The sequence below is a fragment of the Lissotriton helveticus genome, chromosome 4_1 (assembly GCF_964261635.1).
Source record: "Lissotriton helveticus chromosome 4_1, aLisHel1.1, whole genome shotgun sequence".
Classification (NCBI taxonomy): Eukaryota; Metazoa; Chordata; class Amphibia; order Caudata; family Salamandridae; genus Lissotriton; species Lissotriton helveticus.
Genome location: NC_136063.1, coordinates 124,557,699 through 124,581,786, shown reverse-complemented (window position 1 = coordinate 124,581,786; position 24,088 = coordinate 124,557,699). Strand labels below are relative to the sequence as shown.

At 45.2% G+C, this 24,088-nt stretch overlaps 1 protein-coding gene across 1 annotated transcript in view; it reads left to right on the top strand.

Moving 5' to 3' along the window:
* LOC144827955 (uncharacterized) overlaps nt 1-24,088 on the top strand; it is a 456,431-nt gene that overhangs the window by 110,809 nt on the left and 321,534 nt on the right. The window contains exons 7-8 of the mRNA XM_078686115.1: nt 4,922-4,972; nt 7,589-7,630. Of these exons, the coding sequence (XP_078542241.1) occupies nt 4,922-4,972; nt 7,589-7,630 (93 nt within the window). The remainder of the gene's footprint in view (nt 1-4,921; nt 4,973-7,588; nt 7,631-24,088) is intronic.

Sequence of the window (24,088 nt, the reverse complement as noted above, 5' to 3'; positions counted from 1 at the left end):
GATCATGGGCTCTCAAACCACATCGCATTATATGTGGATGATGTCCTATTCTTTCTGATGGACATCAACAAGACGGGACTAAGACTGCTTTGCGTGATGCAAATCTTTGGGGAATCATCTGGCCTTTTTATGAACACTCTTAAGTCCACTCTGTGGGCACTGGGTGGGGTACAAATGGCTTGGGGCCTTGGGCATCGGCAGTGCATGTGACGACAGAGGGCACAAAATACCTGCAAGTCTTTCTGTCAGGTGTCGAGGGTGGCTTGGGACAGAAATATCATGCCGATATGGGCAAGGGTCCGAGAGGAGATGAAAATGTGGTTGCATATGCTCCTCTCTACCTATGGTAGATTAGCTATCTTTAAAATGGTGTTGCTACTGCGTCTGCATTACCAGTTGCAGAATTAGCCATACCAGATACTTCCAACGTGGTTTCGCCAGGTTAACTCAGCACTGGGCCAGTTTCTGCGGGTAAGGGGGCAGAGGCGCTTTCATTCAACTTACTGTGGGGTATTGGCTACATCGGATGTCCAATCGTATTATATTGCTTAGCATAGTGGTATAATGGCCGCTTGCCATAGCTGGCTGCGTTGTCCCGCTTCCGAGGGTGGGATAACATAAGAATCTCAAAGTTGGGGGACGTGATGGGAGAAATCACTCCATGATCTCCAACAGGAATATTAGATACCTAAATTACAATTCTATAGATACCTCCAATTTCGGCACGTCATCAGTTCTAGCATTTCGGACTTAGAGGCTCTGCCCAAATTTAGTCCAATAGAGGCCAAGGTATTTATGGTTGATCTGTGCGACCATATAATCTTGAAAATGTACCAGTCACTAGTGACCAACATCTCCAAGACATTGGCTAAGCTCAGGGAGGCTGGGTGGATGATCTTGGTACAATCGATGACGATGATTGGATGGATGCACTGGCCTCCCCCTGGGGAGCAGCGATAGCAAAATGGTTACGTCTCATTTAATTTAAATACCTCCATCGGGTTCACTACACAATGCTTAGGTGGAGGAGAGCGGATCTAGTGTCATCCCTGATGTGCCTGCGGTGTGGTTGGGAGGAGGGGTCCTTGATACAATAGATCTGGCATTGCACAGCACTCGCAAGATTTTGGCATGGGGATCTGGCCTGTCTTGCAGACGTGCTGGGATGGGTGCTCCTATCCTCTTTAAGCATGAGCGCAAAATCCGCTACGCTCGCGGATGTTGCAAATTTTCGGTAAATCCGCGATCCGCGAACTCTCGCGAATTTACCGAAAATCCGCAATCCGCGAGCGGCGGATTCCGGGGGCAAAAGTTCAAGCCTGCCTGGCCTGTTGTAACTAATTTACGATGGCGCCGGCAAGCTGCCAGCGCCATCCTAAGATAGTTACTAAATTAGCTTCAACAGGAAGCTCTAATAGATAAGATAAAGCAGGTCATCGAGCGCCTGCTTTATTTTATCTATTAGAGCTTCCTGTTGAAGCTAATTTAGTAACTATCTTAGGATGGCGCTGGCAGCTTGCCGGCGCCATCGTAAATTAGTTACTAAAGGCACAAAACGGTGGCGTCTTCTTGAATAAATATGAAGGGCAGGGTTCATTCTGCCATACTTGAAGCTTAAATTCAGTGACTCATTCATTGGCCCAAAAACAATCGTGAGCGTTGTCAAGGCTAGGCAGATGTGCCTTCTTCCCTAATATACCATCGCAAATCAGCTGTGATGCTGGACAGAGGCCTTTGCATCCTTGACTTTCACGAGCGCAATCCTCGTGCTGTTTCTGTGGCCAGGAGCTTCTGTATCTTTATCTGCTTTTTTCAAGATAAGGAGTCGCCATCTTGGCATTCTGTGAATTTGAGGGCAAGGACGGGGGCAGGGACGGCTTTCGTGTATGTAAGTGGTACTGTCATAGCACAGACTTACAAACTTACCCGGCAGGCAGTCGAGTGCTGTACAGAAGCAAAGATACCGTTAGTGAATGATTGGAGGGGTAGCCAGGTCCTAAGACCGGAAGTGGACTGTTACTGTATGTGAAGGCATTTGGAATGGTTTGTAAACGGAATCCCTGCCTCCTAAATATCAATGGTCAGATATTCTACAAATCCTTCTGAATGCCATTATTGGTACGTTCATTGATGCACACAATTATATTCTCTGGTCACATTTTAGATGCTGCACAAATATTGCATCTGAGATGCAACAAGGGATTAGGATATGGGGTGCATATACTTTAACTTCAGGGAGGCAGACATCCCTCGCTGCTTTGTAATGAAGGGTACAATATTGCCCAGAGGAAACTTCCTTTCTAGCTATAGCCTTTAACATGAAGGTGCATTACTTTGACCACCCATTATAGTTATTGATTAATGTTGTCCGCAGGATGTCTCTCACAAAAGACAGTCATTGTTAGTGCTCATCTATGAGAATGAGAGAAAATTACACTTCCCTTCCCAGAAAGTCGCTCCAGTACCTGTATCTTTATCTGCTGCTCTGATCGGTCTCTGACCTTTAATGCACACAAGAGGCATGTGCACTCGCATGGAAGCCCCGACAACTCTCTGGCACTTTAGGCAGCTGTAGTGTAGTAAAAGCACTATACATCTACCCAACGAGGTAGCACTTACTGATTACCTAGTAGAAAGTACTCCAGTTGAGTAGAGGTATGGCACAAAACGGTGGCGTCTTCTTGAATAAATATGAAGGGCAGGGTTCAATCTGGCACGATGATCCTGGCATCGAAGCCCCGCCCCAAATCCGCCGATCCGCAAAATCCGCGGATTTTGCGGATCCACGATCCGTGAATACGCAAATCCGCGAATCGTGGATCCGCAAAATCCGCCCATGCTTAATCCTCTTCAAGATTAACAATTCTGAATAATATGGAGGGTATTGGAGACAACATTTATAAGAGACACCTCTTACTGTTGGGACTGACACTGGGTAAGAGGAACTTGGCTAGGCTGTAGAAGGTACCAGCCCCACCTTCTCTTTTGGCATGGAAAAGGGGACTTTATTTGCTGCATGGGGCTGGAGATTCCGATTTTTGGGCCAGAGGTTGCCCACACAAGCACCCCAAGATTTCGAAAAGATGGGCAGATTATCAAGGCATTACTTAGATCCGGTGCCACCGGTGGATGCATCCATATCTACATTGGTTTGTGGACCTCTTGGGTAGAAGACTGGTTGTCTGGTGATGGTCATTGTCTGCTGGGGTGGGCAAAATGGTGGCAAATAGAATGTATTGTTGAAAAAGTGCAACAGGGGAGTTATTGCATTTACGTTGCGTTGTTCAATCTCATTATGATAATGATACTGTACAAACTACTTGTCAATGTCAATAATTTGCAATGTCTAATCTAGCAGATGTCTCCTGGGGTAAGGAGCTCTGCACTGTACTCGACCATTGACATAATAAAATCTGTTTAAAAAAATGTGTTACATTACAATGTTCCATCAAATCACATGGGGGACAGGTAAAACAAACCATCTAATATATTATAGGCTTTCATATTTTGAAGTGCTGCTCCATTCCATTTATTACTTAACACTCCAACACTCCCTTTTCCCCTTGGCATATTTCTTTTTTCAAAAATGGTTACAGGAACTGACATCTCTAGATCACCTTGCTGCCATTAGGATGCATTGATAATCTGTTTTAGCTTTTAGAATATAGGTGCAGATCTTTTTCAATGTATTCTTAAAGATTTGAGATCTGTGTGACATCTGGGAAACTTCTATAAACTTTCAGTACCTTAATCTGGAGCTGGTTATACCACAGAAATCCATCAAATAGGGTCTTAAGCTGCCCTTTGAGTTAAAAGAATTGTTCCAAAAGTATTTTAAATGTACATTGATCACACAATTATTTGTAAAGAAGGAACTGCAGCAAGTGTTATATATTATCCCTTTTTTTGGTTTTCAAGATTTATTTTCTATTGTCATGTTTAGCCCAAGCACCTCCATCATTTAATGGAAGTCTGCTTCTAATGTTTCATGGCAAACAGAGATGTGCTGTGCATGTTCAATTGATGTTTACCATGGGCCTTGTTGGTGTTCTGTGCAATGAGCACCAAGCAAAGGATTTCAACAATGAGCACAACATTCTATGGACCATTCCTCTTTTCAGTAATTATTAAAGATTTCTAAAACTCACATCTCTGTACACACAATGTAGCAATAGAAGCTACATTCATATGACATTATATGATTTCCATTCAGCTGTAGTCCTTTTTTTGACACAAAATGGCTTCTAGCAATTCAGATGGTGATACTAATGGCCATTGTGTTTGGAATCAACATTAGAATGTTGAACTTTCAAACCTTTGAGAATTTACTGTATATTTTGCAGATTCAAACTTTACGTTTTGTACATTGTTTTTCTGAAGCTGCATGGAAATTCAAATTATGAAAGTCGTGCTACCGAATCTGTAAACATGTGTTGCCCAGTGGAGTGTTATTTCAACCCTGTGTATAGTAAAATGACTACTCTCTCAGTACTGTACATATATTATGTATATTAAAGTACTTGTAGGTAAATACATACGTTTCACACATTCTCTCACTCTATATATTTCTTTAATATGCATTTGTGCATAGATTGCGACATGTATTGGAGTCTTGGCAGTGTTCATCAGCACTGCAGCATTAAGTGACATAAAGTTGTCCAAGCATTTGGCAACATCGAAAAATTTCATTTTCCCAGTGCCCAGTGCTTTTTGTAGAAGTGCTAGGACCAGTAATTTCTGCATTTTCTATGATCCCTTTCATGTCCTATATGCTTTACAGTTTATTGGTATTTATAGTAAGGTTCAAAGATGTATTGCAGATGGGACTGGCAAGCACCGTCAAATTTATAAAGAGTTTGTATTTGAATCTATCTTGAAATTTGAAGATACAGTTTTTAAAGTTTGGGAATCTCCTTTTCAGTTGCTACAGTGAGTCCAACTCCTAGAAAAGTGTTAACCCTAAAGAAACCAGGTAAGTACTGCTTATTACTTGAATGCACTTCGTTACGTACAGAATTCCACTGACTCACATATAGTACATTGTGATTTTACTGATGATTTTTAAGTCAAATCTTATCCACATGTATTGTGCATAGGTGTGCTTCTGGTCACTTCTGTTATCAGGTTACAAATTACCTGGATGCCTTATTATTCCACCAAGATGGCTCTCTTGGCATCGGTTGGGACCCCTTGGATGCGTACACTGTTTCACACAGAGCAATATCCTAGGCCTTTTGTATGAGCCTGCACATCAATTTGTTATTTCTGCAGCCAGAGCACCTCCGGGTGCAGCCATTCAAGCTCCTCACTGTGACCTGTCTCTTTGTTCTCCAAAGTGGAGACCCTCCCTTCCACTTTGTCCTGACCATGGCGCACATCAGGAAGGTTGAAGGAGAGATCCTTCTTGACCGCCACAGGTCTGCACGTAATGAATCGAATAAGGCTCCTATGAAAGGAAGGGTCACTGAGTTGTCTGCATCATTAGACTCTGGGGGAGGGGTGTTCAGTGTTCACTGTGGATGCTTTGTCCCTGATGGTCCCTCAGCGAGCTTCATGAGCATGTCCTGAAGTGAGCGGTCGCTCTTGGACAGGGCCATAGACATGGCCTTGTTTCACCCTCAGAGACTATCGTAGCTGTCCTTTGGTGGCTGAATACACTGTCTGGGAGCAGGAGGAGGAAGTTCCTGCATCAATAGGCCCCTTCTAATACACCCCATGGGGATTAATCTTGCTCCAAGCACCGGGCATTTAGGTGCTTACCGACTGTTGAAGACAGGGTCAGAGCAATCAATGTCCCAAAAGGGAGCAAGATCACATCACACACAAACAGATCCCCCTCAATGGCCCCAAGTCCCTGCAGCAAAAAGGTACAGCTCAGTGTGTGATTCAAATAAGACGTACTGTGGGGGGTATAGAGCCCAGAGCTGCGATCCCCCACCGAAGAAAGGCCCAACCAGCTCTGTGTAGTTTAATTTGAGTCCCACGCGATCACTGCATGCAGCGAGCTGTGAGCTTCTGCAGTCTGCTCTGAGTGTCCACAATCACCTAGGATGCTTGTGCAGTCATCCAATCTCCAGGCACTTGTTTCCCAACGCAGGCAGTCAGGCTCAGTCGATGCGGCTCTCTGTCCTAGATGCGCATTGGGAGACACAGCAGGCACCTCCCACTAGAGGCAGGCCACCCACATGGGTTGACTGCCAAGAAACAAGGGCGCTGGAGCATACAGAAGGCAGGCCGGATACTGGGGTAAGATCTACTGCAAGTCTCACCTTCTGCTTCTGCGGAAGGTCACTCCAAGGGCTTCCCAGGTGGGATTTTAGCTGGGCTTGATGGGCCATCTGCCCTGCAGTCAAGACCTCGCTGGAAAGCTGGGCTCCTTTAGAGAAGCTGCTATACTCCTCTGCGGTACCTGCTAGTCGCAATCGTCTGGACCAGAAAGGCCCTTTGGTTGCAGGGGCATACCCAAAATGAGGCAGTTGTGGCTCTAAATGGGATTGCCTCAGGACCACCTTAAATTCAGTTCTGCCGGCCAATACTGCAGACGCTGGTTGATTTGATTGCCAGGCAATGTGCTATTCAGAGCAATTTCAGTGGTGAGGATGGAGGGACAGTGAAAGACGTCTTGGCCGCCCACCATCTTGGCTACATCCCTCATGATTTAGTTAATTAAAACAATACATGAAATATGAACATACTGTTTAGTCCATGCACAATCAGTTAAAGAAAAAGAAAGAAATATATAAAGGAAGGTCACTTTGATAAAAGTCCTGATTATTCAAGAATTCACGTAATAAAGTGCTAGTGCATGAGCTCATCGAATGGGTTGACTTAATGCATTATAATCTTGTTATATGGATAATAAAACCTGTAAAAAGGGATTACATGTTTCCATTATGACTATAGCCACCAAAGATCAATATGACTGTGGAATACATTCAGATACAAGTAACATTATTACTGCAAAAAATAAGCATTGTTATTCTGAAAGGGTGTTTGGTGCTCAGAGTCTACTTGAACCCCCTGTACTTGTGATAATGTTTCCATTTGTACCTCCATGCACATAGTTTTGCTCAAAGTTTTGCTTTGCCTAAGTTGTCTGCCCCGCAACACAAATTTGTAAAACCTAATTTACCTGCATATGAATTTAAGCAAATCAGATCGGCCTACCTATCTTTAGAACTCCTGGCCTGCCCATAAACTGTGCTTTTTTTGGTTCTATTTTTTATTTGGGGTTTTATGTACACCTTGATAATAATGTACTGTGAATCTCCACTGTCTTAAAAGATTCAGACTTTCAAAGTTCATTACCTTTTTATCCATTTTATACACAGATATATCAGTTTTCGACTTAAGTTTGCTAGTTTGAGTATGGATACATTTATACTATAAACTTGAATGATTTTCTTCGAAAATTAAATCAAAGTTTGTATTGATTGATTTATACTATTTATGGTTTATGTTTGAAATATGTATCCTAAGAAGGACTAGATACAGCCCAAAATAAAGAAAGCCTATTTAGCTGAAAATATTTCGAATTCTGTAAAAAATTGTCATTACATTTATGGAATGTATTTCTCACGTCCTCTAGTAGGTCAAACTACTAGAAAAGTGGTAACCATAAAGAAATCAGGTAAGGACAGATTATGACTTTCAATATAGACTTACGTTTGTTGCATTGATGTATCTCATAGAATGATATATGGTGCACTGTCTAACTGAATTTACTTTTCCACAAGAACCATGCAAGAATGCTTATGGTCACTACTGTTATCATACCATAGACAAACTGGTTACCTAAACCACATGATGTTTAGCTAGTATTAAAGTCAATGTATTTCACTAATACAAGTAAAACAAACCATCTATATGTTTTCATTCTGAATTGCTGCTCAATCCGTTTTCGATTCAACACTTCAATACTGAAACTGAATGTTTGCACTATTGAAGCTAACAATAAATGAGCTTTTTCTCCCCTTATTGTATTCCTTTCTTTCACAAATGATTACAGAAGCTGACATCTCTTGATCACATTGCTGCTGGAAGGATGGACTGAAAAGCTGTTGTAGTTTTAGACATATAAGTGCAAATCTATTTGAATTGTTCTCTGCTAAGATACAAACATGAGATTTCTTTTAGGAATTTCAAATGTATTCTTACATTTAAGAGAGTGCATTTTCTGTGTGGTATCTTACAATCTTCTGCAACCTTTTATACCCTTAACCCCTTCGCTGCCAGGCCTTTTCCCGCCCTGTGCTAACAACTTTTTTTTGCTATTTGGGGTAGTTTTAGTTTAGGCCTTGTACACAAAAAGCCTTGGCAACGGCAACCAAAATAGTAGTCAAACATAGTGCAGTATTGGGACCAGCAAGGTCCAAATGACTCACCAGGAGCAAGCAGGGGAGCCCACTGGAGCCAAAAAAGACCCTCAAGAGGAACAAAAGGCTGTAGGCTCAGTGGTTGGAAGAGGACCTTGAGAAGCTCACCAAATGATGCTGGTACACCGTGAAGAGGAAGTGGTACAGGTGAAGATCTTTGCAGCAGAAGATATTTGAGGCTGGAGCTTGTTAGAACTCGAAGATCTCTGGTGAAGAGAGTCAACACGCCTTGGCAATGGCAAGTAGACAAAGTGCACAGGTACACTGCTCCAGTAGTTATGAAGAGGGATACTGGCTTCATACTTGCTTTCAAAACAGTGCAGGCCTCAACAGAGTTGCAGAACCACCACATTTGTTGCTGAACCTTTCACAGTCAATAGGAGCTCGAGAACAGCAGACCAGTCAGCTTTACTGCTGTGCCTGCTTTGCCTGCAGAGGAAGGGAAGTAACTCCTTCACTTCAAGGGAGATTCATTTGGGTGTCTTGGATGTCCACAGGCCTGTAGAAGAGACTGTATGGAGCACAGGCACAGATGATGCCGAAGACTGGCATGACGACGAGAACAGGAGCAGGAGACTTCCCAGTTGCAGTCTCAGTTATCAAAGCAAAGTCTAACGAAGTCCAAAGTACACAGATGATTGAACATGAAGTTGTTTCGGATCTGAATCTTGTCCCACTATGAATCTAAGGACCCACCAATAGGCATGCCCGTAAGTACCCTAAGAAAAGGGTTGGGACATTTTAGGGGTCCGTCTCACAGGAGGGGCTGGACAGTGGGGAGGTTACTCACATTTCATTTCTCCCATTTTGCGCCACAGCGGGAGCTAACGGCTCTCTGAACTGGTAGGAAACCTATTATCCTGCCTTACCTTTCTCGAGCTTGCTCAGCAGCAGGAGGGAAAAATCATATCTCTGGTTGGCAGCAGATATAGTTTGCTGTCCAGATATAGAAGACTAGTACCTGGAGTACTGAGGGCCTCACAGAGGAGCTTTACTGTGCATGGAATGATACCTCCAACGCCATTACGTTGATACCAAACTCAACAGGGTTCATTACATCCAGTTTAGAGTCAGCCATCGCATAATGATGCATGACCACCCTATATATCATAATGGCAGATGCACTTACATCCAGGGAGTATGAACTCTGTGGATTGCAGGTTACCAATGATTTCTGTCTAACCTCCTGGTTGCTTTACTAGGCCCATTCTAATCTGTTTGATCAATTTCTTACTACGTCAAGCGGTCTCCATCAAGTCGAGGCCTACTACCCCTATACGTACAGATTCACTTTCAATATTTGTCAGATCTGACATTTACAAGGGCACCATGGATCGGCGATGGAAGCTACGCCAACTTATCGACCCCCTGAAGGTGGCTGGTGCGCAGGTTTATCTCCAGGATGCTGGTCGTTTAAAAATAATAAAGGATGGCTATACTAAGCTAGCATTTAGCTAGCAGGAGGCTCAGGAAGTCCTCAACTTTTGGCAAAAGGAGTCTGAGAAATAATCCATACTGATAGCTGTTAGAGATGGGGGTCTTTAGTTAGCCATGGCTAGTGCCAATCTCCAAATAGGGACACTTCTTCCAGGGCAAGTGGGCTACCCCTTTTGACAACCCCTGCTCAACCCTGTGGTAACGTAGCACAAGCAGTTAGGCCTATCTCAGAGGCAATGTGTGAAGCAGCTATGACCATGTACAACAAGGCAGTAACAACACCACAAAAGGAAGGACACAACTCAGGTTGGTATAGAAAAATAATATCTTTATCTAACAGTTTAACTCAAAACTCTCAAAGCGTTTCAACAAGCTTTAATACACCTAAACTAGTAGGGACTCAAAAAGACAATAACGTATTCACCAGAACTAGAATATGACTGAGTTCAAGGCCGGGGCCTACGCGACCCGTTGCGCACCAGTTACCTGCCGTTGAAAGGGGACACAGCATGTAGCTTCTCGAAGAAGCGGAGACGGTGGCAAGCCGACTCCCAGCAACCACTAATCGGGGCTGCAGTGGACTGCAGTGTGCACCCACAATGATTTCGGCACTTGGGGACAGGCGGGCTCTCAGCGGCAGCAGCATGCGGCTGCGGCGGCCCGGGCTGGTGAAGGCGATGACTCCAGTCTTGCAGCTCTGTGGTATGCTGACAGCGACAGCAGCTCTCTCTTAGCTGCGGTGGCCAACGAGACGATAGCAGCAATCCTCCACAATGGTGAACAAGATGTGGGCACTCAGCGGCAGCAGCTATCCCTTAGCTGCGATGGCCTGCAGGACAAATCACAATGAGGCAAAGTTAGCAAATGTACGGGCACTCAGCGGCAGCAGCTCTCCCTTAGCTGCGACGGACCTCCGGACAAATCACAATGAGGCAAAGTTAGCAAGGATGCGGGCTCTCAGTGGCAGCAGTTTCATCTTAGCTGCGGCGGCCCATAAGACAAATCACAAGGATGCAAAGTCAGCAAATGTGCAGGCGCTGAGCGGCGGCAGTGCTCTCTTAGCTGCAGCAGCACATAGGACAAATCACCGTGATGCAAAGTTGGCCAAGGTGTGGGCACTCAGCGGAGGCAGTGCTCCCTTAGCCGCAGCAGCCCACAGAACGAATCACGGTGATGCAAAGTTGGCCAAGGTCCGGGCACTCGGCGGCAGCAGCGCTCTCTTAGCTGCAGCGGCCCAGAGGACGAAGGGTGATGCAAAGTTGGCAAAAGCATGGGCACTCAGCGGCAGCAGCTCTCTCTTAGCTGCGGCGGCCCACAGGATGAAGGGTGATGCAAAGTGGACAAAGGTGCAGGCACTCAGCGTCGGCAGCTCTCTCTTAGCTGCAGCGCCTCACACAGGTTCAGCAAAAGTTTAGAAGGTTTGGATTCAGGTGGGATCTCAGCAGCTGCAGCTCTCTCTTAGCTGCAGCAGCCCAGACAGATTCAGCAAAGGTTTCAAAGGTTCTGCTCTTTAGCCACTGACCCGTAACGGGAGATTCTGCTGCTGCTCTTGCCCCCTGACTCTGGAGCTTCATGCCTGTGTGTGAAGACCAGCTAGCCGGACCCGTTGCGCGGGTCCCGCAGCCCCTATCCATCGGCGGGAGCTGCTGGGAGGAGCAGGATTGTGACTGTGCCTGGAAGGAGGACCTGGGGCGTGCGGTGAGGAGGCAGGGCTGCGAGCGTTGCAACAGGGTATCCATATCCCAGGAGTCCCTGTGTGTGCCCAACTTGTTTCACCTGGGCCGCTCTCCCTGCTTGCCCCGCCCACCCGCCCATTCCACCCCTACTTAACAGGTCCATTACCCCGCGGCGCGGAAGCGCGCGGGAGCGCCCGGGGCGAAGCCCGGGCAAAGGGCGGGCCCTCTGTGGCCCTCCAAGTCCTGTAGAGTCTGGTCTGGGCCACAGCTCTTGGTTCTGCATATATATTGTTCTAAAACCTGTTTTTAGTTTAGCTGCTTTGGGCTCATTTAGTGTGAGTAATTTTGCCTATTTTTATATATTACTGTTGGTTGCTTTGATGTGGTAATTGCTGTTGTATATTGTACCAGTTAGTCTTAGGTATAGTCGGGTATAGGGATGTGTACAAAACTCGAAGCAAGGCTGCGGCTGGTGCTTCTAAGCTGACGGGCACATTGGACAATTTTATTGTGCGCACAAACACTCTAATTGATGAGGGGATTGCCCTCATGGAAAGAAGAGTGTCTCAGGATCTCGTATTAGCGAGAAGATCATCTTTAGGCCTTATAGCCTCTGCGCGCACACCAAGCAAAATTCAATGCACTCCCCAATTAGATCTTTTCCAACCTACACCCGTGACCCACCCTATTTCTATCAGCCAATCTGTACCCCTGGTTTCTGCTCCTTTGATGCCCCCTCAAGCAGCCCCTCTTACCTCTTCAATGGCTCTTCCGATAGCTATCAACGATCATGCGTCAACATTCGCACAAAGAGGTTTGAGGGAGGGCGCTATTCCTAAATGCTCCCAAACATCAAGCAAGGATAGTGCTGATCCAATAGTTATAGTTGACTGGGCAGGAATTCCCAGTGATCCAATTAGTACTTCTTGTGGGCCAGAGGTGGGGAGGGATATTGTGGTTACTATAGAAAATAGTGAAGGTAGAGCTGAGGGGCATCGTGTTTTACAACCCCTACCATTGGGTATCCCTGATGATTCAGCCTCAACCCCAAGCTTAGCAAATCTTCTTGAAGAGAGTAGCCTGGACGAATCCTTTGATTGGGCTGAAGACAGGAATGGTATTTTTATGAGCTCTATAGCTGAGCTCATTAAAGCCTTACTGTCTCCCTTGGAGTTAAGACTACAAGGCATTGAAGATCAACTGCAGGCCTTAAATCTGGAGTTAAAAGACAGACCAAAAGTTCCTGCCAAAAAGGCAACCGGTGGACCAGCATTGGCTGACGCTAAACCACCATTGTCTAATACACAAGCAGCAGGGAAAAACCTTACCCCTCAAGTGTGTTCGTCTAAAATACCTCCAACCAAATTCCTCTCCTATTTCTATATGCTTGCAGACCATCGCAGTAATAGGTGGAGCTGGTTAAGGGCTCCAAACTGTATAAGAAGGGGGTTGAGAGAAGAGCCTTCTCAGGATTATAACTTAAATTAGTGGGATGGGGGCGAAGATGGAGGGTGGAGCACAATACAAAGGAGAGCAGGTAGGCCCCCTTTTGGGTTTAATCAGTTTCAGGGGGAATGGTATGGCCACCAGCCCAATCCCCCTCCATTACCCTGTTTTAATCGTTTTAGTGCCTGGAAGCAGTCGATTGACATTCGATTCATGTCTCCGGCCAAGAGGTTTTGAGGGAGGAGGCTGGGTCACCACAGGCTATATCTACATTTGGGAAAAAGATTGAAGTGTCTGTGAATAATGTGGCCACTAGTATGATTGAACTGGATTGTACCCTATTACCTACAACCATTGTAAAAACTGTAGCTCTTTCTTCAATTAACATAATTTCTTGGAATATAGCAGGATTAAGGAAAAATCTGGAAAATCCGGATTGGAATGACTTTATTGATCCCTTCCATATTTGTATGTTTCAGGAAACTTGGTGTTTGTCCCCACAATATAAAAACGGGTACTCAACATATTTTGTCCCAGCAGTTTCTATAGGAAAAGGCCGCCCCTCAGGGGGTCTGCTTATCTGGGTAAAGGTGAACCTGAATTGTACTGTTACTACACATAACATACAGTCCAATGACATCTTGCATATTTCTTTGAAAAGCCCATGTGGGGGCATTGTCCATCTGTTTTGCGTTTATGCAAGAGGGGTACAGGGTGGTTTAATCTCACAAACGATCGAGCTGTTAGATGTAAAATTGTCTGTGCTTCCACCTAGGTCTAAAATCCTGCTGGGGGGGCGATTTTAATTGTACATTTAAACCCCTAGATGATGAGGATGTTTTGGGTTTGAATTCTGAGGATTGGAGACAGGCCATACCACCTTTAGCATTGGCCCCTATTAAGAAGTGGACTGCCAGAGCTATACAGTTGAATGCACTAGCTTTGGAGCATAATTTACGGGCACTAAACGGCCGGACTACTTCTGATCGTAATGGGGCAATGACCTATAATAGGATAAGCTGCCCATCATGAATTGATTACATCTTTTTAGATGTTTATTCTTGGGCTAGTTTAAAAGATATGGAAGTCAGGCAGTCCTCAGATAGTGATCATAACCCATTATGTATGGAAATTAATTGGGCACACGGGTTTAGTACCAACGGGGGGCCAGAGATGGTCACGAAGGACGTTCTCCCCTCCAATTGTAATCGGAAACTGAGGTGGGATGTGGTAAAATGTGAAGAGGAGAAAATTAACAGTATCAGGGATTTAGTTAAAGCAGAAACCTCCAGCCTCGCAGCGGTGAATTGGGGAGAGGTTTCTTCTGTGGGGCACAAATTATTGGGTCAGTATAAAACTTTCACAGATAAAATAGGAAAGTATTTCCTCAAAAACACCCAAAAGAACTCCGCGGTGGCAAATAGACCCTCGAAGACGAACCCGTGGTATACAGCAGAATGTAGAGCCAAGAGGCAAGCCATTGGTTCAGCGATAAAACTAAAGGATCTGATGGCAGTAAAATTAGCTAGAAAGGAGTACCGTGGCTCAATTGCCTCAGCAAAGAAAAACTGGGAGGAAGACCATTGGCAGCAGCATAAAATTGCTGCCAGCGGGAAGAACTCTACCATTTTCTGGAAATTGATAAACGCGTCAGACCGGAGGGGTGTTGACCCTATTTTGAATCATATCACTGAACAGCAATGGCACGCTCATTTTTTTAAATTGTATTGTGACGTTGCCGATCAAACTCCCCTGCTTCCACCAGCACACTGTAGTAATTGCAACCCCAGCTTGGAGTTGACTGGTAATGAAATGATATTCTCCCAGCAAGAAGTTAAGGCCGCTATTTTAAATATACTCCCAGGCAAAGCGGCCGGCCCAGATGGTCTGCCCGTTGATCTTTTATTACATGATCCCGTAATCTGGGCAGAGTATTTAGCAAGCTTAATGACTCTTATCCAGCTAGGTCATCCCGTCCCGGAATCATGAAAAGGGGCGGAGGTGATTACGATTTTCAATAAAGGTAACAGAGAGGACCCTGCCAACTACAGACCAATTAGTTTAATTGACACTATTCAAAAGGTAGTTGGCAGGGTCATTATAAATCGAGTTGAGACATGGCTAATGGATAATTATATTCTTACCCATTTTCAGGCTGGTTTTAGGCGGAATGTCGGTGCAATGGATCAAGTTTTCCGGTTTTGTGCGGTCTACTGGAAGTCAGTATCACTTATTAAGGGCTGCCTGTATCTGGCTTTCATAGACCTGAAAACCGCGTTCAATGTTATCCCACGCGCCAAGCTATGGGAGATTTTACAAGCCATGGGGTTTCCTAGTTCCTTGCTGCAACTGGTTATCAAACTGCATGAGGACAACTATGCAAGGATGCGATGGGGGCGCCAGGGTCAAATGACAGAGAGGGTACCAGTCAGCAGGGGGGTACGGCAGGGATGTGTGATGGCTCCGACATTGTTCTCCCTCTTTATAAATGGGGTGGTGGACCATTTGAGGGAGGACCCGGCGGGTGCCCCCGTCCTTGCCGGGGAGAAAACCCCGACACTTCTCTTTGCGGACGATACCCTCCTGATGTCCAAGACCCCTAAGGGTCTTCAAAAACTGCTTGACCGTTTTTCCCTCTTTTGTAACGATTGTGGGTTAACGGTCAACACTTCGAAGACAAAGCTAATGGTTCTATCTCCAAACAGAAAGGTTAGGAAGGTTCGTCTTACCCTGTGTGGATCCCCTTTAGAGGTGGTGAACGAATTTGATTATCTTGGGGTGAGGCTGTCCAACAACATGAGCTGGGATTCCCATATTTCAAAAATGGTATTAAATCTTAAAAGGGTGTCCGGTGCAATATTAAAGAATCAGCGCCTCTCTATTAGTAGACCGGTCGCCCCTGCCTTGGTAGTCTATGAAGGGAAGGCTTTAGCCTCGGCAGTTTATGGCTCCGAAATATGGGGTGCTGAAAATACTAAGGCACTGGTAACTGTAGAAAATAAGTTCATCAGAGATTTAGTCTCACTTCCAGTTTCTACCCCTTTGTTACCATTATTTTTTGATATGGGTAAAAAATCGATCTCGGACAAAGTTCAACTAAGGCCGCTGCTATTCTGGGTGCGCCTTAGAAGAACCCAGGAACTAGCCGGGTATGCCCGAGCGTTGGACGAGTTAATAACCCTAAATGTTTCTCACCAAATAAAGTAGCTCAACAACCTTAAGAAATTATTAATATCAATAGGCCTGGGGGAGTCCTGGGTGTCACAAGTCCCTCCTGCAAAGCAAATTGTAAAGAAATTATATTGGGAATGTGTTGAGGCCAAGATTAATAACAACCCAAACCTGGGGACTTTAACAACGAACTTTCTTGATCATAAACCTTTTATGAAGTTGGAACCATTCTTGGATTTTATCCAAGTAGCCAGAGATAGAACTTTGTTCTTGAAATTAAGATATGGCATCCTCCCCCTTAAAATTTTTTTGGAAAGGTGGAAGACCAAGGGGGGGGGGGGGATTGAACTAAAATGCCCAGGTTACCAATGTCCAGAGGAAACCCTTGGCCATTTTTTATTTGCCTGTTCAGCCTATAAATCCGTTAGGGCTAAATGGTTGAAACCTGTATGCAGGGAGTTGGGTGTAAAAGACCATAGGTCAGAACTCCGTATTATTTTATCCAACACTGTTTCCATGTACATCATCTGTGGGGTTGCAAAATATTTGGGGGGTGCTTGGATAATACGTTCTAGACTGTTGGGTAACGCATAAAAACTTTTAAATAAGCAAGTATTGTTTTAAAACATTGTTTTTACTCTGTTGTTTCTAAAATTGCTATTTGCTGTTCTGGATGTAATTGTAGTACTTTGGATGGATTGTTTTTTATGTATTTGTATGTTTGTACTTTTATGATAAATATCTATCGAATAAAGTATTACAACAACGTTTCAAAGGTTCAGTCCGCAGTCCTCACAGTAGTACTAAAGGCTCCAGATTACTTGACGGAGGCCTCACCTGCAAGCAGAATTCCTTGCACAGGAATTCCGATGGCTGATGGGGTGAAGTCTAATGTTCCTGAGATTTCTGCAGGAGGCACTCTCGATTCAGGCCCTCAGGTAGTTTCTTCGACAAGCTTGGTGAAAGTTTTATACGTAAAAAGTATTTGTTCTCTAAAGTCATAAATCACACGGTCCAGTCAGAACCAGTTCGGTGGGGTTGGGAAGCACTTGGTTTAGGAGGCGACATCCTGCCCTTTCAGAATGAGGGGGTCTTCTTTCAGACACCCAGTGGGATGAGGAGCCATCATTCACCTTGCCAGGCATGGCCCTGCACGGATCATAGAGTCACCCCTCCCCATGCCCTGAATTCCAATCTCTCTCTCCAGCCAGGTTTGGCCCAGCTGCTCCAAAACAAGACGGCCAATAAACATACTCGCTCAGCCTACAGTAACGCTTGGGCAAGAAACTACCTCATTTTAAGAAGAGGCATTTCCAAACAAGGGATATATAAACAGTCCTTACTAAAACGTGTTTCTCTATGTCCCGAGCATAAACATATTAAACTCGAAGTTCCTATCAGGTTCCTGTGGTTAGATAGTATGTTAGAAGGTAATTGTTGTGGTTACTGTTCTTAGGTTACTGTCTCTTTAATGGAACCTTAAAAAGAAAACTCTTGACTCTGTGCATATGTTAGGAGAGGATGATCTCTCTGAGTGTCAGGATGTTGCTAAAGTTAGTGCTGGTTCTAAGGGTAAATCTTTTCAAAAGAATCCATCTTTGCAGAAAAGTTTTTCTGAAACACGCCCTTCTTCTTCTAGGGAATCCACTAGCTCTAAGGAACAAGATTCTCGTCAACAACGTTCCTTCACTAGCCAAAAAATGCGTTGTTTTAGGTGTGGAAGTTTCCTTCACACTTCCAATTTTCCTCAATGTTATGCTAAAGATAGCATTTGTAATAACTGTGGTATCAAAGGACACTATGCACGTGTGTGCAGGTCTGGTAAAAAGAAAGAGGGCAACGAACCGAGTTCTGATATCATACGTACAGTTGTGGTTTCTAGTGTTAGTGAAGGTATGGTTGATGTTGAACTCATTTTTATGCCATTTTGTGATATTGCCATTGACAAATTCGTGTTCAAACTTATGGCTGACTCAGGTTCCCCTTTTACCTTAATCGGGAACAAAATTTGGGATGAGGAGGTTGGGTTAGGGAATGTTAAACTTTTGCCTTTTGATATTTCTCCTTTGAGTTACAACAAGTCAAGGATAGAGGTTTTGGGTTATACCGTAGCTAACATTTCTTTCAGAGGAAGATGCATCTCTGGTAAGGTGTATGTTGCTGTCAGAGGTGATAATCTCCTGGGATGGCGACATCAGCATGATTTGGGGATTATCCTTGATCCAGGAGCAAAAGATCCAAAAAATCAAGTTATGTTGAAGGAAGATTTTCTTGCTGCACACTTTCATGTTGCCACTTCTCCTCAGGTAGATTATGTGTCTAGTTCTGAGACATACTTTGCTGATTATCCAAAAGTCTTTGCAGATACCTTGGGATGTTTAAAAGGTTATGAGCATAGAATTATTCTCAAGAAATCTGCCAAGCCATGTGTGCACAAGGTGAGGAAGGTACCTAACATGATGCTTGAACCACTTAAGTGTGAGATTGAGAGATTGTTGAATTTAGGTGTGATTGAAGAAATAGAATCTTCGGAATGGTTGAGTCCAGTGGTTCTAGCACCCAAGGATGGTGGAAAGTCAATTAGGATGTGTGTGGATTTACGCGGATTGAATGAGTGGATCTGGGTGGATCGGCAACCATTACCCAATATAGCTGAGAGCATTAGTATCTTGAAGGGTGCGAAGGTTTTTAGTGTACTTGATCTCTCTTCAGCTTACCATCAAGTTGTATTACATAAAGATTGCAGGCATCTTACATCTTTTGTCACGCCATTGGGTGCTTACCGATTTTTACGAATGCCTTTCGGTTTAGCTTCAGCGGCTGCGTGTTTTCAGAGAGTAATGAAGATGGTCTTGGGTTGTCTTTCAAATGTCATGTTCTTTCAGGACGATATCTTGCTGTATGGTGTGGATGAGGGTGAACATGACAAAGTGTTAAGGTCTGTTTTGAGCAAGTTGGGAGAGAGTGGGCTTACTGTGAAAAAGGAAAAGTGTCGCATTGGTTTAAAGTCGGTTACATATTTGGGACATGTCATTTCTGGGACTGGGATTCAGCCTAAACTGGAGTTAGCTGAGAGCATTGTTGGAGCACCGACTCCTGTGGACAAAGGTCAGGTCAAGTCGTTTTTAGGGATAGCAGAATTTTATTTGAAGTTTGTCAAAGGTTTTGCCACTCTTGTTGAACCTATTAGGTCTCTTTTAAAGAAGGGTGTGCATTTTTCTTGGTCTGCCGATTGTGAGAGGGCGTTTGAGTTGGTAAAGAAAGAGATTGGTAAAATGCCTACTTTGGGTCATTTTGACTCGAAACTCAAAACTATCCTCACAACTGACGCCAGTCTTAAGGGTTTGGGTGCTGTACTTTCACAAGTGGTGAATGGTGAAGAGGTTGTCGTTGCTTTCGCTTCAAGGGCCTTGAGAGAGGCTGAGTTTAACTATTCTTGTATCGAGAGAGAAGCGTTAGCGGTGTTTTGGTCTGTGCTCCACTTTAAGTTTTATCTGTGGGGAATTCCTTTTGTTGTGAAGTCTGATCATCGTCCTCTGGTACAAATCTTTTCATGTCATCAAAGTGATCATATGACGCCTAGGTTGAAAAGGTAGAGTGAGGGATTGCAAGAATTCAACTTTAAGGTACAGTACATTCCTGGATCGAACAATAAACCTGCTGATTGTCTTTCTCGTCTTCCTATTGTAAGGGATTGTGTCAATGAAGGTGTTTGTGTGAATTGGGTTTTGGAGTCTAGCATTTCCAAGGAGGAATGGTCACGGAGTGTGGCTGATGATGTTAGTTTTCAACTACTTAAGGGTGTGATTAGAAATGGTTGGCCTAATTATGATGCTCTTGAGGGTGTTTTGAAGCCTTTTTGGTCAGTGAGGGATGATTTAACTTTCATTCAGGACAACTTGATGAGGGGTGATAGAGTGGTACCTCCAGGTGAATTGAGAGAGAGAGTCATTAACATAGCTCATGAAGGGCATTTGGGTAGGAATCTCACGAAAGCTCGTACTGGGGAAAGGTACTGGTGGCCTGGTATGGATAGCATGGTGGAAGCTGTTGTCAAGGTTAGTCATTTGTGTGCTGTCAATGACAAATCACGCACCACTAGTCATTCTCCTTTGTCACCGATTGAGGTTTCTGTTGCTGTGTGGACTAAATTGGGCCTGGACATTGCAGGTCCGTTTGAACTTATGCCTGCGCATGAAAGATTTGTTGTATTGTTCTCTAAATGGGTTGTTTCCAAATGCATGAGTGTTGTCAATTCAAGAACTGTGATTGAGTTTTTGAAGGAGGTATTTGGGTCAGAGGGTGTTCCTAAGTTCCTGCTCACTGACAATGGGGTGCAGTTCACCTCCAGGGAGATGGATGATTTCTTGAAAGACCTTGGTATCATCCATCAGAAGACGGCTCTTTACTCTCCACAAGCTAATGGTCTCACGGAGAGGATGAATAGTGTTGTGAAGAGTTGTGCACAGAGGGCTTTGGATTCCAAAGTTTCCTTTAGCAGTGTCTTCAGGGAGACGTGGTGGGCGCACCGCACGACTCCCAATGCTGTCATGCAGAGATCCCCTTTTGAAGCTTTGAGGGGTAGGTTAGCTTGTTACAAACTCAAACCTACCTGGCTTCCTGAGAAGGGTTGTGGTGACAGTGTGGAAAGAGAGGTGAGAAGGAGAGAAGCGTTGACAAATTATCAGCAGAAATATAAGCAACGTTATGATACTAAGATGCATGTCAAACTCAGGAAGTGGAATGTGGGTGATTGTGTTCTGGTGAAGAAATCCAAGTGTGGTCATAAGGGTGTCTCAAACTTCACTGGTCCTTTCACCATTGTCTCCATCAAGAAGAATGTTGTCACTTTAGACAATAATTGCACTTGGAACATGTCTAAATTGGCCAAATGTGATGCTGTTAAATTCTATCCCAACAGCAGTTCCAGTTCTTCTTGCAATCCTAGTGTTGCTTCTTCTCCTCGTTATCAAAGAACCGTTTCTGGGAGGGCTACTCACCTTCCTCGGAAATTCAATGATTATGTAATGACTTAACTTTTTTTCTTTTACCTGTTTTTATTCTTGTGAAGATTTATGCATTTCCTGTCTGTTTCATTTATTGGGAAGGGGATTTGTTGTGGTTACTGTTCTTAGGTTACTGTCTCTTTAATGGAACCTTACTTGCTCTGCCTTCTTGACATCATTGTCAGAATGTTATGTTTTCTCCTGAAGAGTCAGTTGCTGGGTTTCCTGGTTGATGGTTGCATCATTAAAGCTCCTTCTACAACTTCACCTGCTTCTGAGCTTTTATCAGTAATCCTCACCCGGCCCATTCTGGCCTATGAGAATGGATCGTTTCACAGGAGCGACAATGAAAGATAGGGTACCTGACTATTAGAACATGCTACACAGATCTAGGCATAATGGTTATTCTAATTCATAAATCATCTTTACACAGGGAGCATTCACACTGTGGCACTGATTGGCAGTGGCTCGGCGCCCTGATCATCTAAATACAGCCAACATACAAGAGAGGAAGAGAAAAGAGGAAGGGGGACCCACGCCAATGATGCCAGGTCTAACACGCGTCCCCTCCAGCTGAAATGTGGGGAGAACTAACCATCCCCTTAGGAGTTCTCATAACTAAGGCTGAAAAATCTGGACAGACTGCCAGCATTGGCGTGTTCTGTAGCAGGGCGGTGTTCCACAGTGAATTCCATGCCCTGTAGGGAAATGGACCACCTCAACAACTGGGAATTCTCACCCTCATCTGCATCAACCATGTAAGGGGCCTGTGGTCTGTCTGTAACAGGAAGTGAGTCCCAAAGAGGTATTGTCTCAACTTCTGCAGCGACCAGACCAGAGCAAATGCCTCACACTCAATGTTCCTGGGAAAGTAACCTCTTGCGTAGGAAGGCTACCGGTTGGTCTAGTCCCTCCTCATTGATCTATGACAGAACCGCCCCTATGCCATGCTCTGATGTGTATGTCTGGACAACAAATTCCTTGGAAAAGTTGGGCGCCTGAAGCACGGGTGCGGTGCACATGGCTGTCTTCAAGGCATCAAAAGCTTTCTGAAAGATGTCAGTCCAGTTAACCTTCTTTGCTTCTTAGAAGTCAGCTAAGTCAAAGGTGCTTGACAAACCTTCTGTAGTACCCCATGAGTCCTAAGAAGGCCCTCACCTGCGTCTGAGTCTTGGGGGGTTCCCATGCCAGGATAGTTTAAATTTTGGGCTGAAGGGGTACCACCTGGCCGCTCCCACCTGGTGCCCTAAATATACTGCAGAACCCTGCCCAATCTGGCACTTACTGGCTTTGATTGTGAGGCCTGCCCTCTGCAGTGCCATCAATACCTCCCAGAGGGGGCACAGGTTGTCCTCCCAAGATGAGCTAAACACCGCAATCTCATCGAGGTAGGCGGAACTGAAGTCCTCCAGCCCTACCAACACCTTGTTGACCAACCTATGGAAGGTGGCAGGTGCATTCTTCATTCCAAATGGCATCACCCGGAACTAGTAGTGCCCATTGGGTGGAGAATGCTGACCTCTCCTTTGCTCCCTTGGTCAAGGCGATCTGCCAATACCCAGACGTCAAACCAAATGTGCTGAGATATTTGGCAGCTCCAACCGATCTACGAGCGCAACTGCTCTGGGAATGGGGTGTGCATCAGTCTTCGTGACTAAATTGAGTCCCAGATAGTCCATGCAGAACCAAAGTTCTGGGGTGGCACCAGGTTCTGCAGCTTTCGGGACCAGGACGACTGGGCTGTACCATGGGCTGCTAGAGGACTCAATCCCCCCAAGGGCAAACATTTTGCTAACCTCATTCTCAATGTAGGCCTTTGCCCAGTCAGTCACTCAGTAAACCTTATGCTTAATGTGAGGACTGTCCCCGGTGTCCACGTCATGGACACACCAATCAGTGACACTGGGCACCAAAGAGAACAAGTCACTGAATTGTCCCAACAGTTGGCGACAATCACCCTGCTGCTCAGGAGTCAGCGTGGGGGAGAGGACCACACCCTCTACTGACCCATCCAGCTTCCCTGCACACAGAAGGTAAGGAACGGGCTCGCTCTCCTCCTCCATCCCAGCATCTGTGGCTAGAAGCATGCCCACTTCAGACCTCTCAAAGTGGGGCTTCAGGTGGTTAACATGCGGGAGCCGCAAAGGGTTCCGTGGAGACTGCAAGTCCATCATGTAGATAACAGAACTCTTGCGCTCCACCACCTCAAAAGGGCTGTATCCTGCATCCTGGAGTGCGCAGGGCTCCTGGGGCATGACCCAAACACTTTGTCTAGCCTGAAACTCGAACTGAGTAGCATTCTGATCATGCAGCGTTTCATCTCTTCCTGGCTGGCTCCCAGGTGTGCCTCAGCAAGTTTCCTGAAATGCTGAGTCTGGTTTCTGAAGGCCAGCATGTAACTAAACACATCATAGCTGAACCCACAGGAGAAGATCCATACCCCGCAGGCCTTACCAGCGTGATCCGCCCTTGAGGCCCTGCAGGGGGACTTCTGAGACTCTTGCCTGGAACGGTAAGTGCCTGGATTGCACTGTGACTAGAGATAAGACGTTGGGAGACTTGAACAAACAGAGCACGCTGGACCGTCTCATAGCAGCCATTAGCCAATCTAGGGTTGCCATGGAGGCGAAGATTGGTGAGGTGGATTCAGATGTCACACTCCTTTGGCAGGACTTGCGGAATGTGGTGGAGCGCATTACCAAGACCCAGACCAGGATCTCCAGAGTTGAGGACTTAGTCACGACTTTATAGAGGAAGGTAGCATCCCAGAGAGGATCACCAGGGGTCTGGCCTCCCGGGTGGAAGATGCGGAGGGCAGAGCTAGAAGGAATAACCTATATTTTGTTGGGTTTCCTGAAGGAATCAAAGGGGGAGACATGGAGCAGTTCCTGACTAAATGGCTTGTGAGTTGGCTCCCCCCGGAATCATTGTCCTGTTGCTTCATTGTCGAAAGGGCACACACAGCTCTGATGCGGAA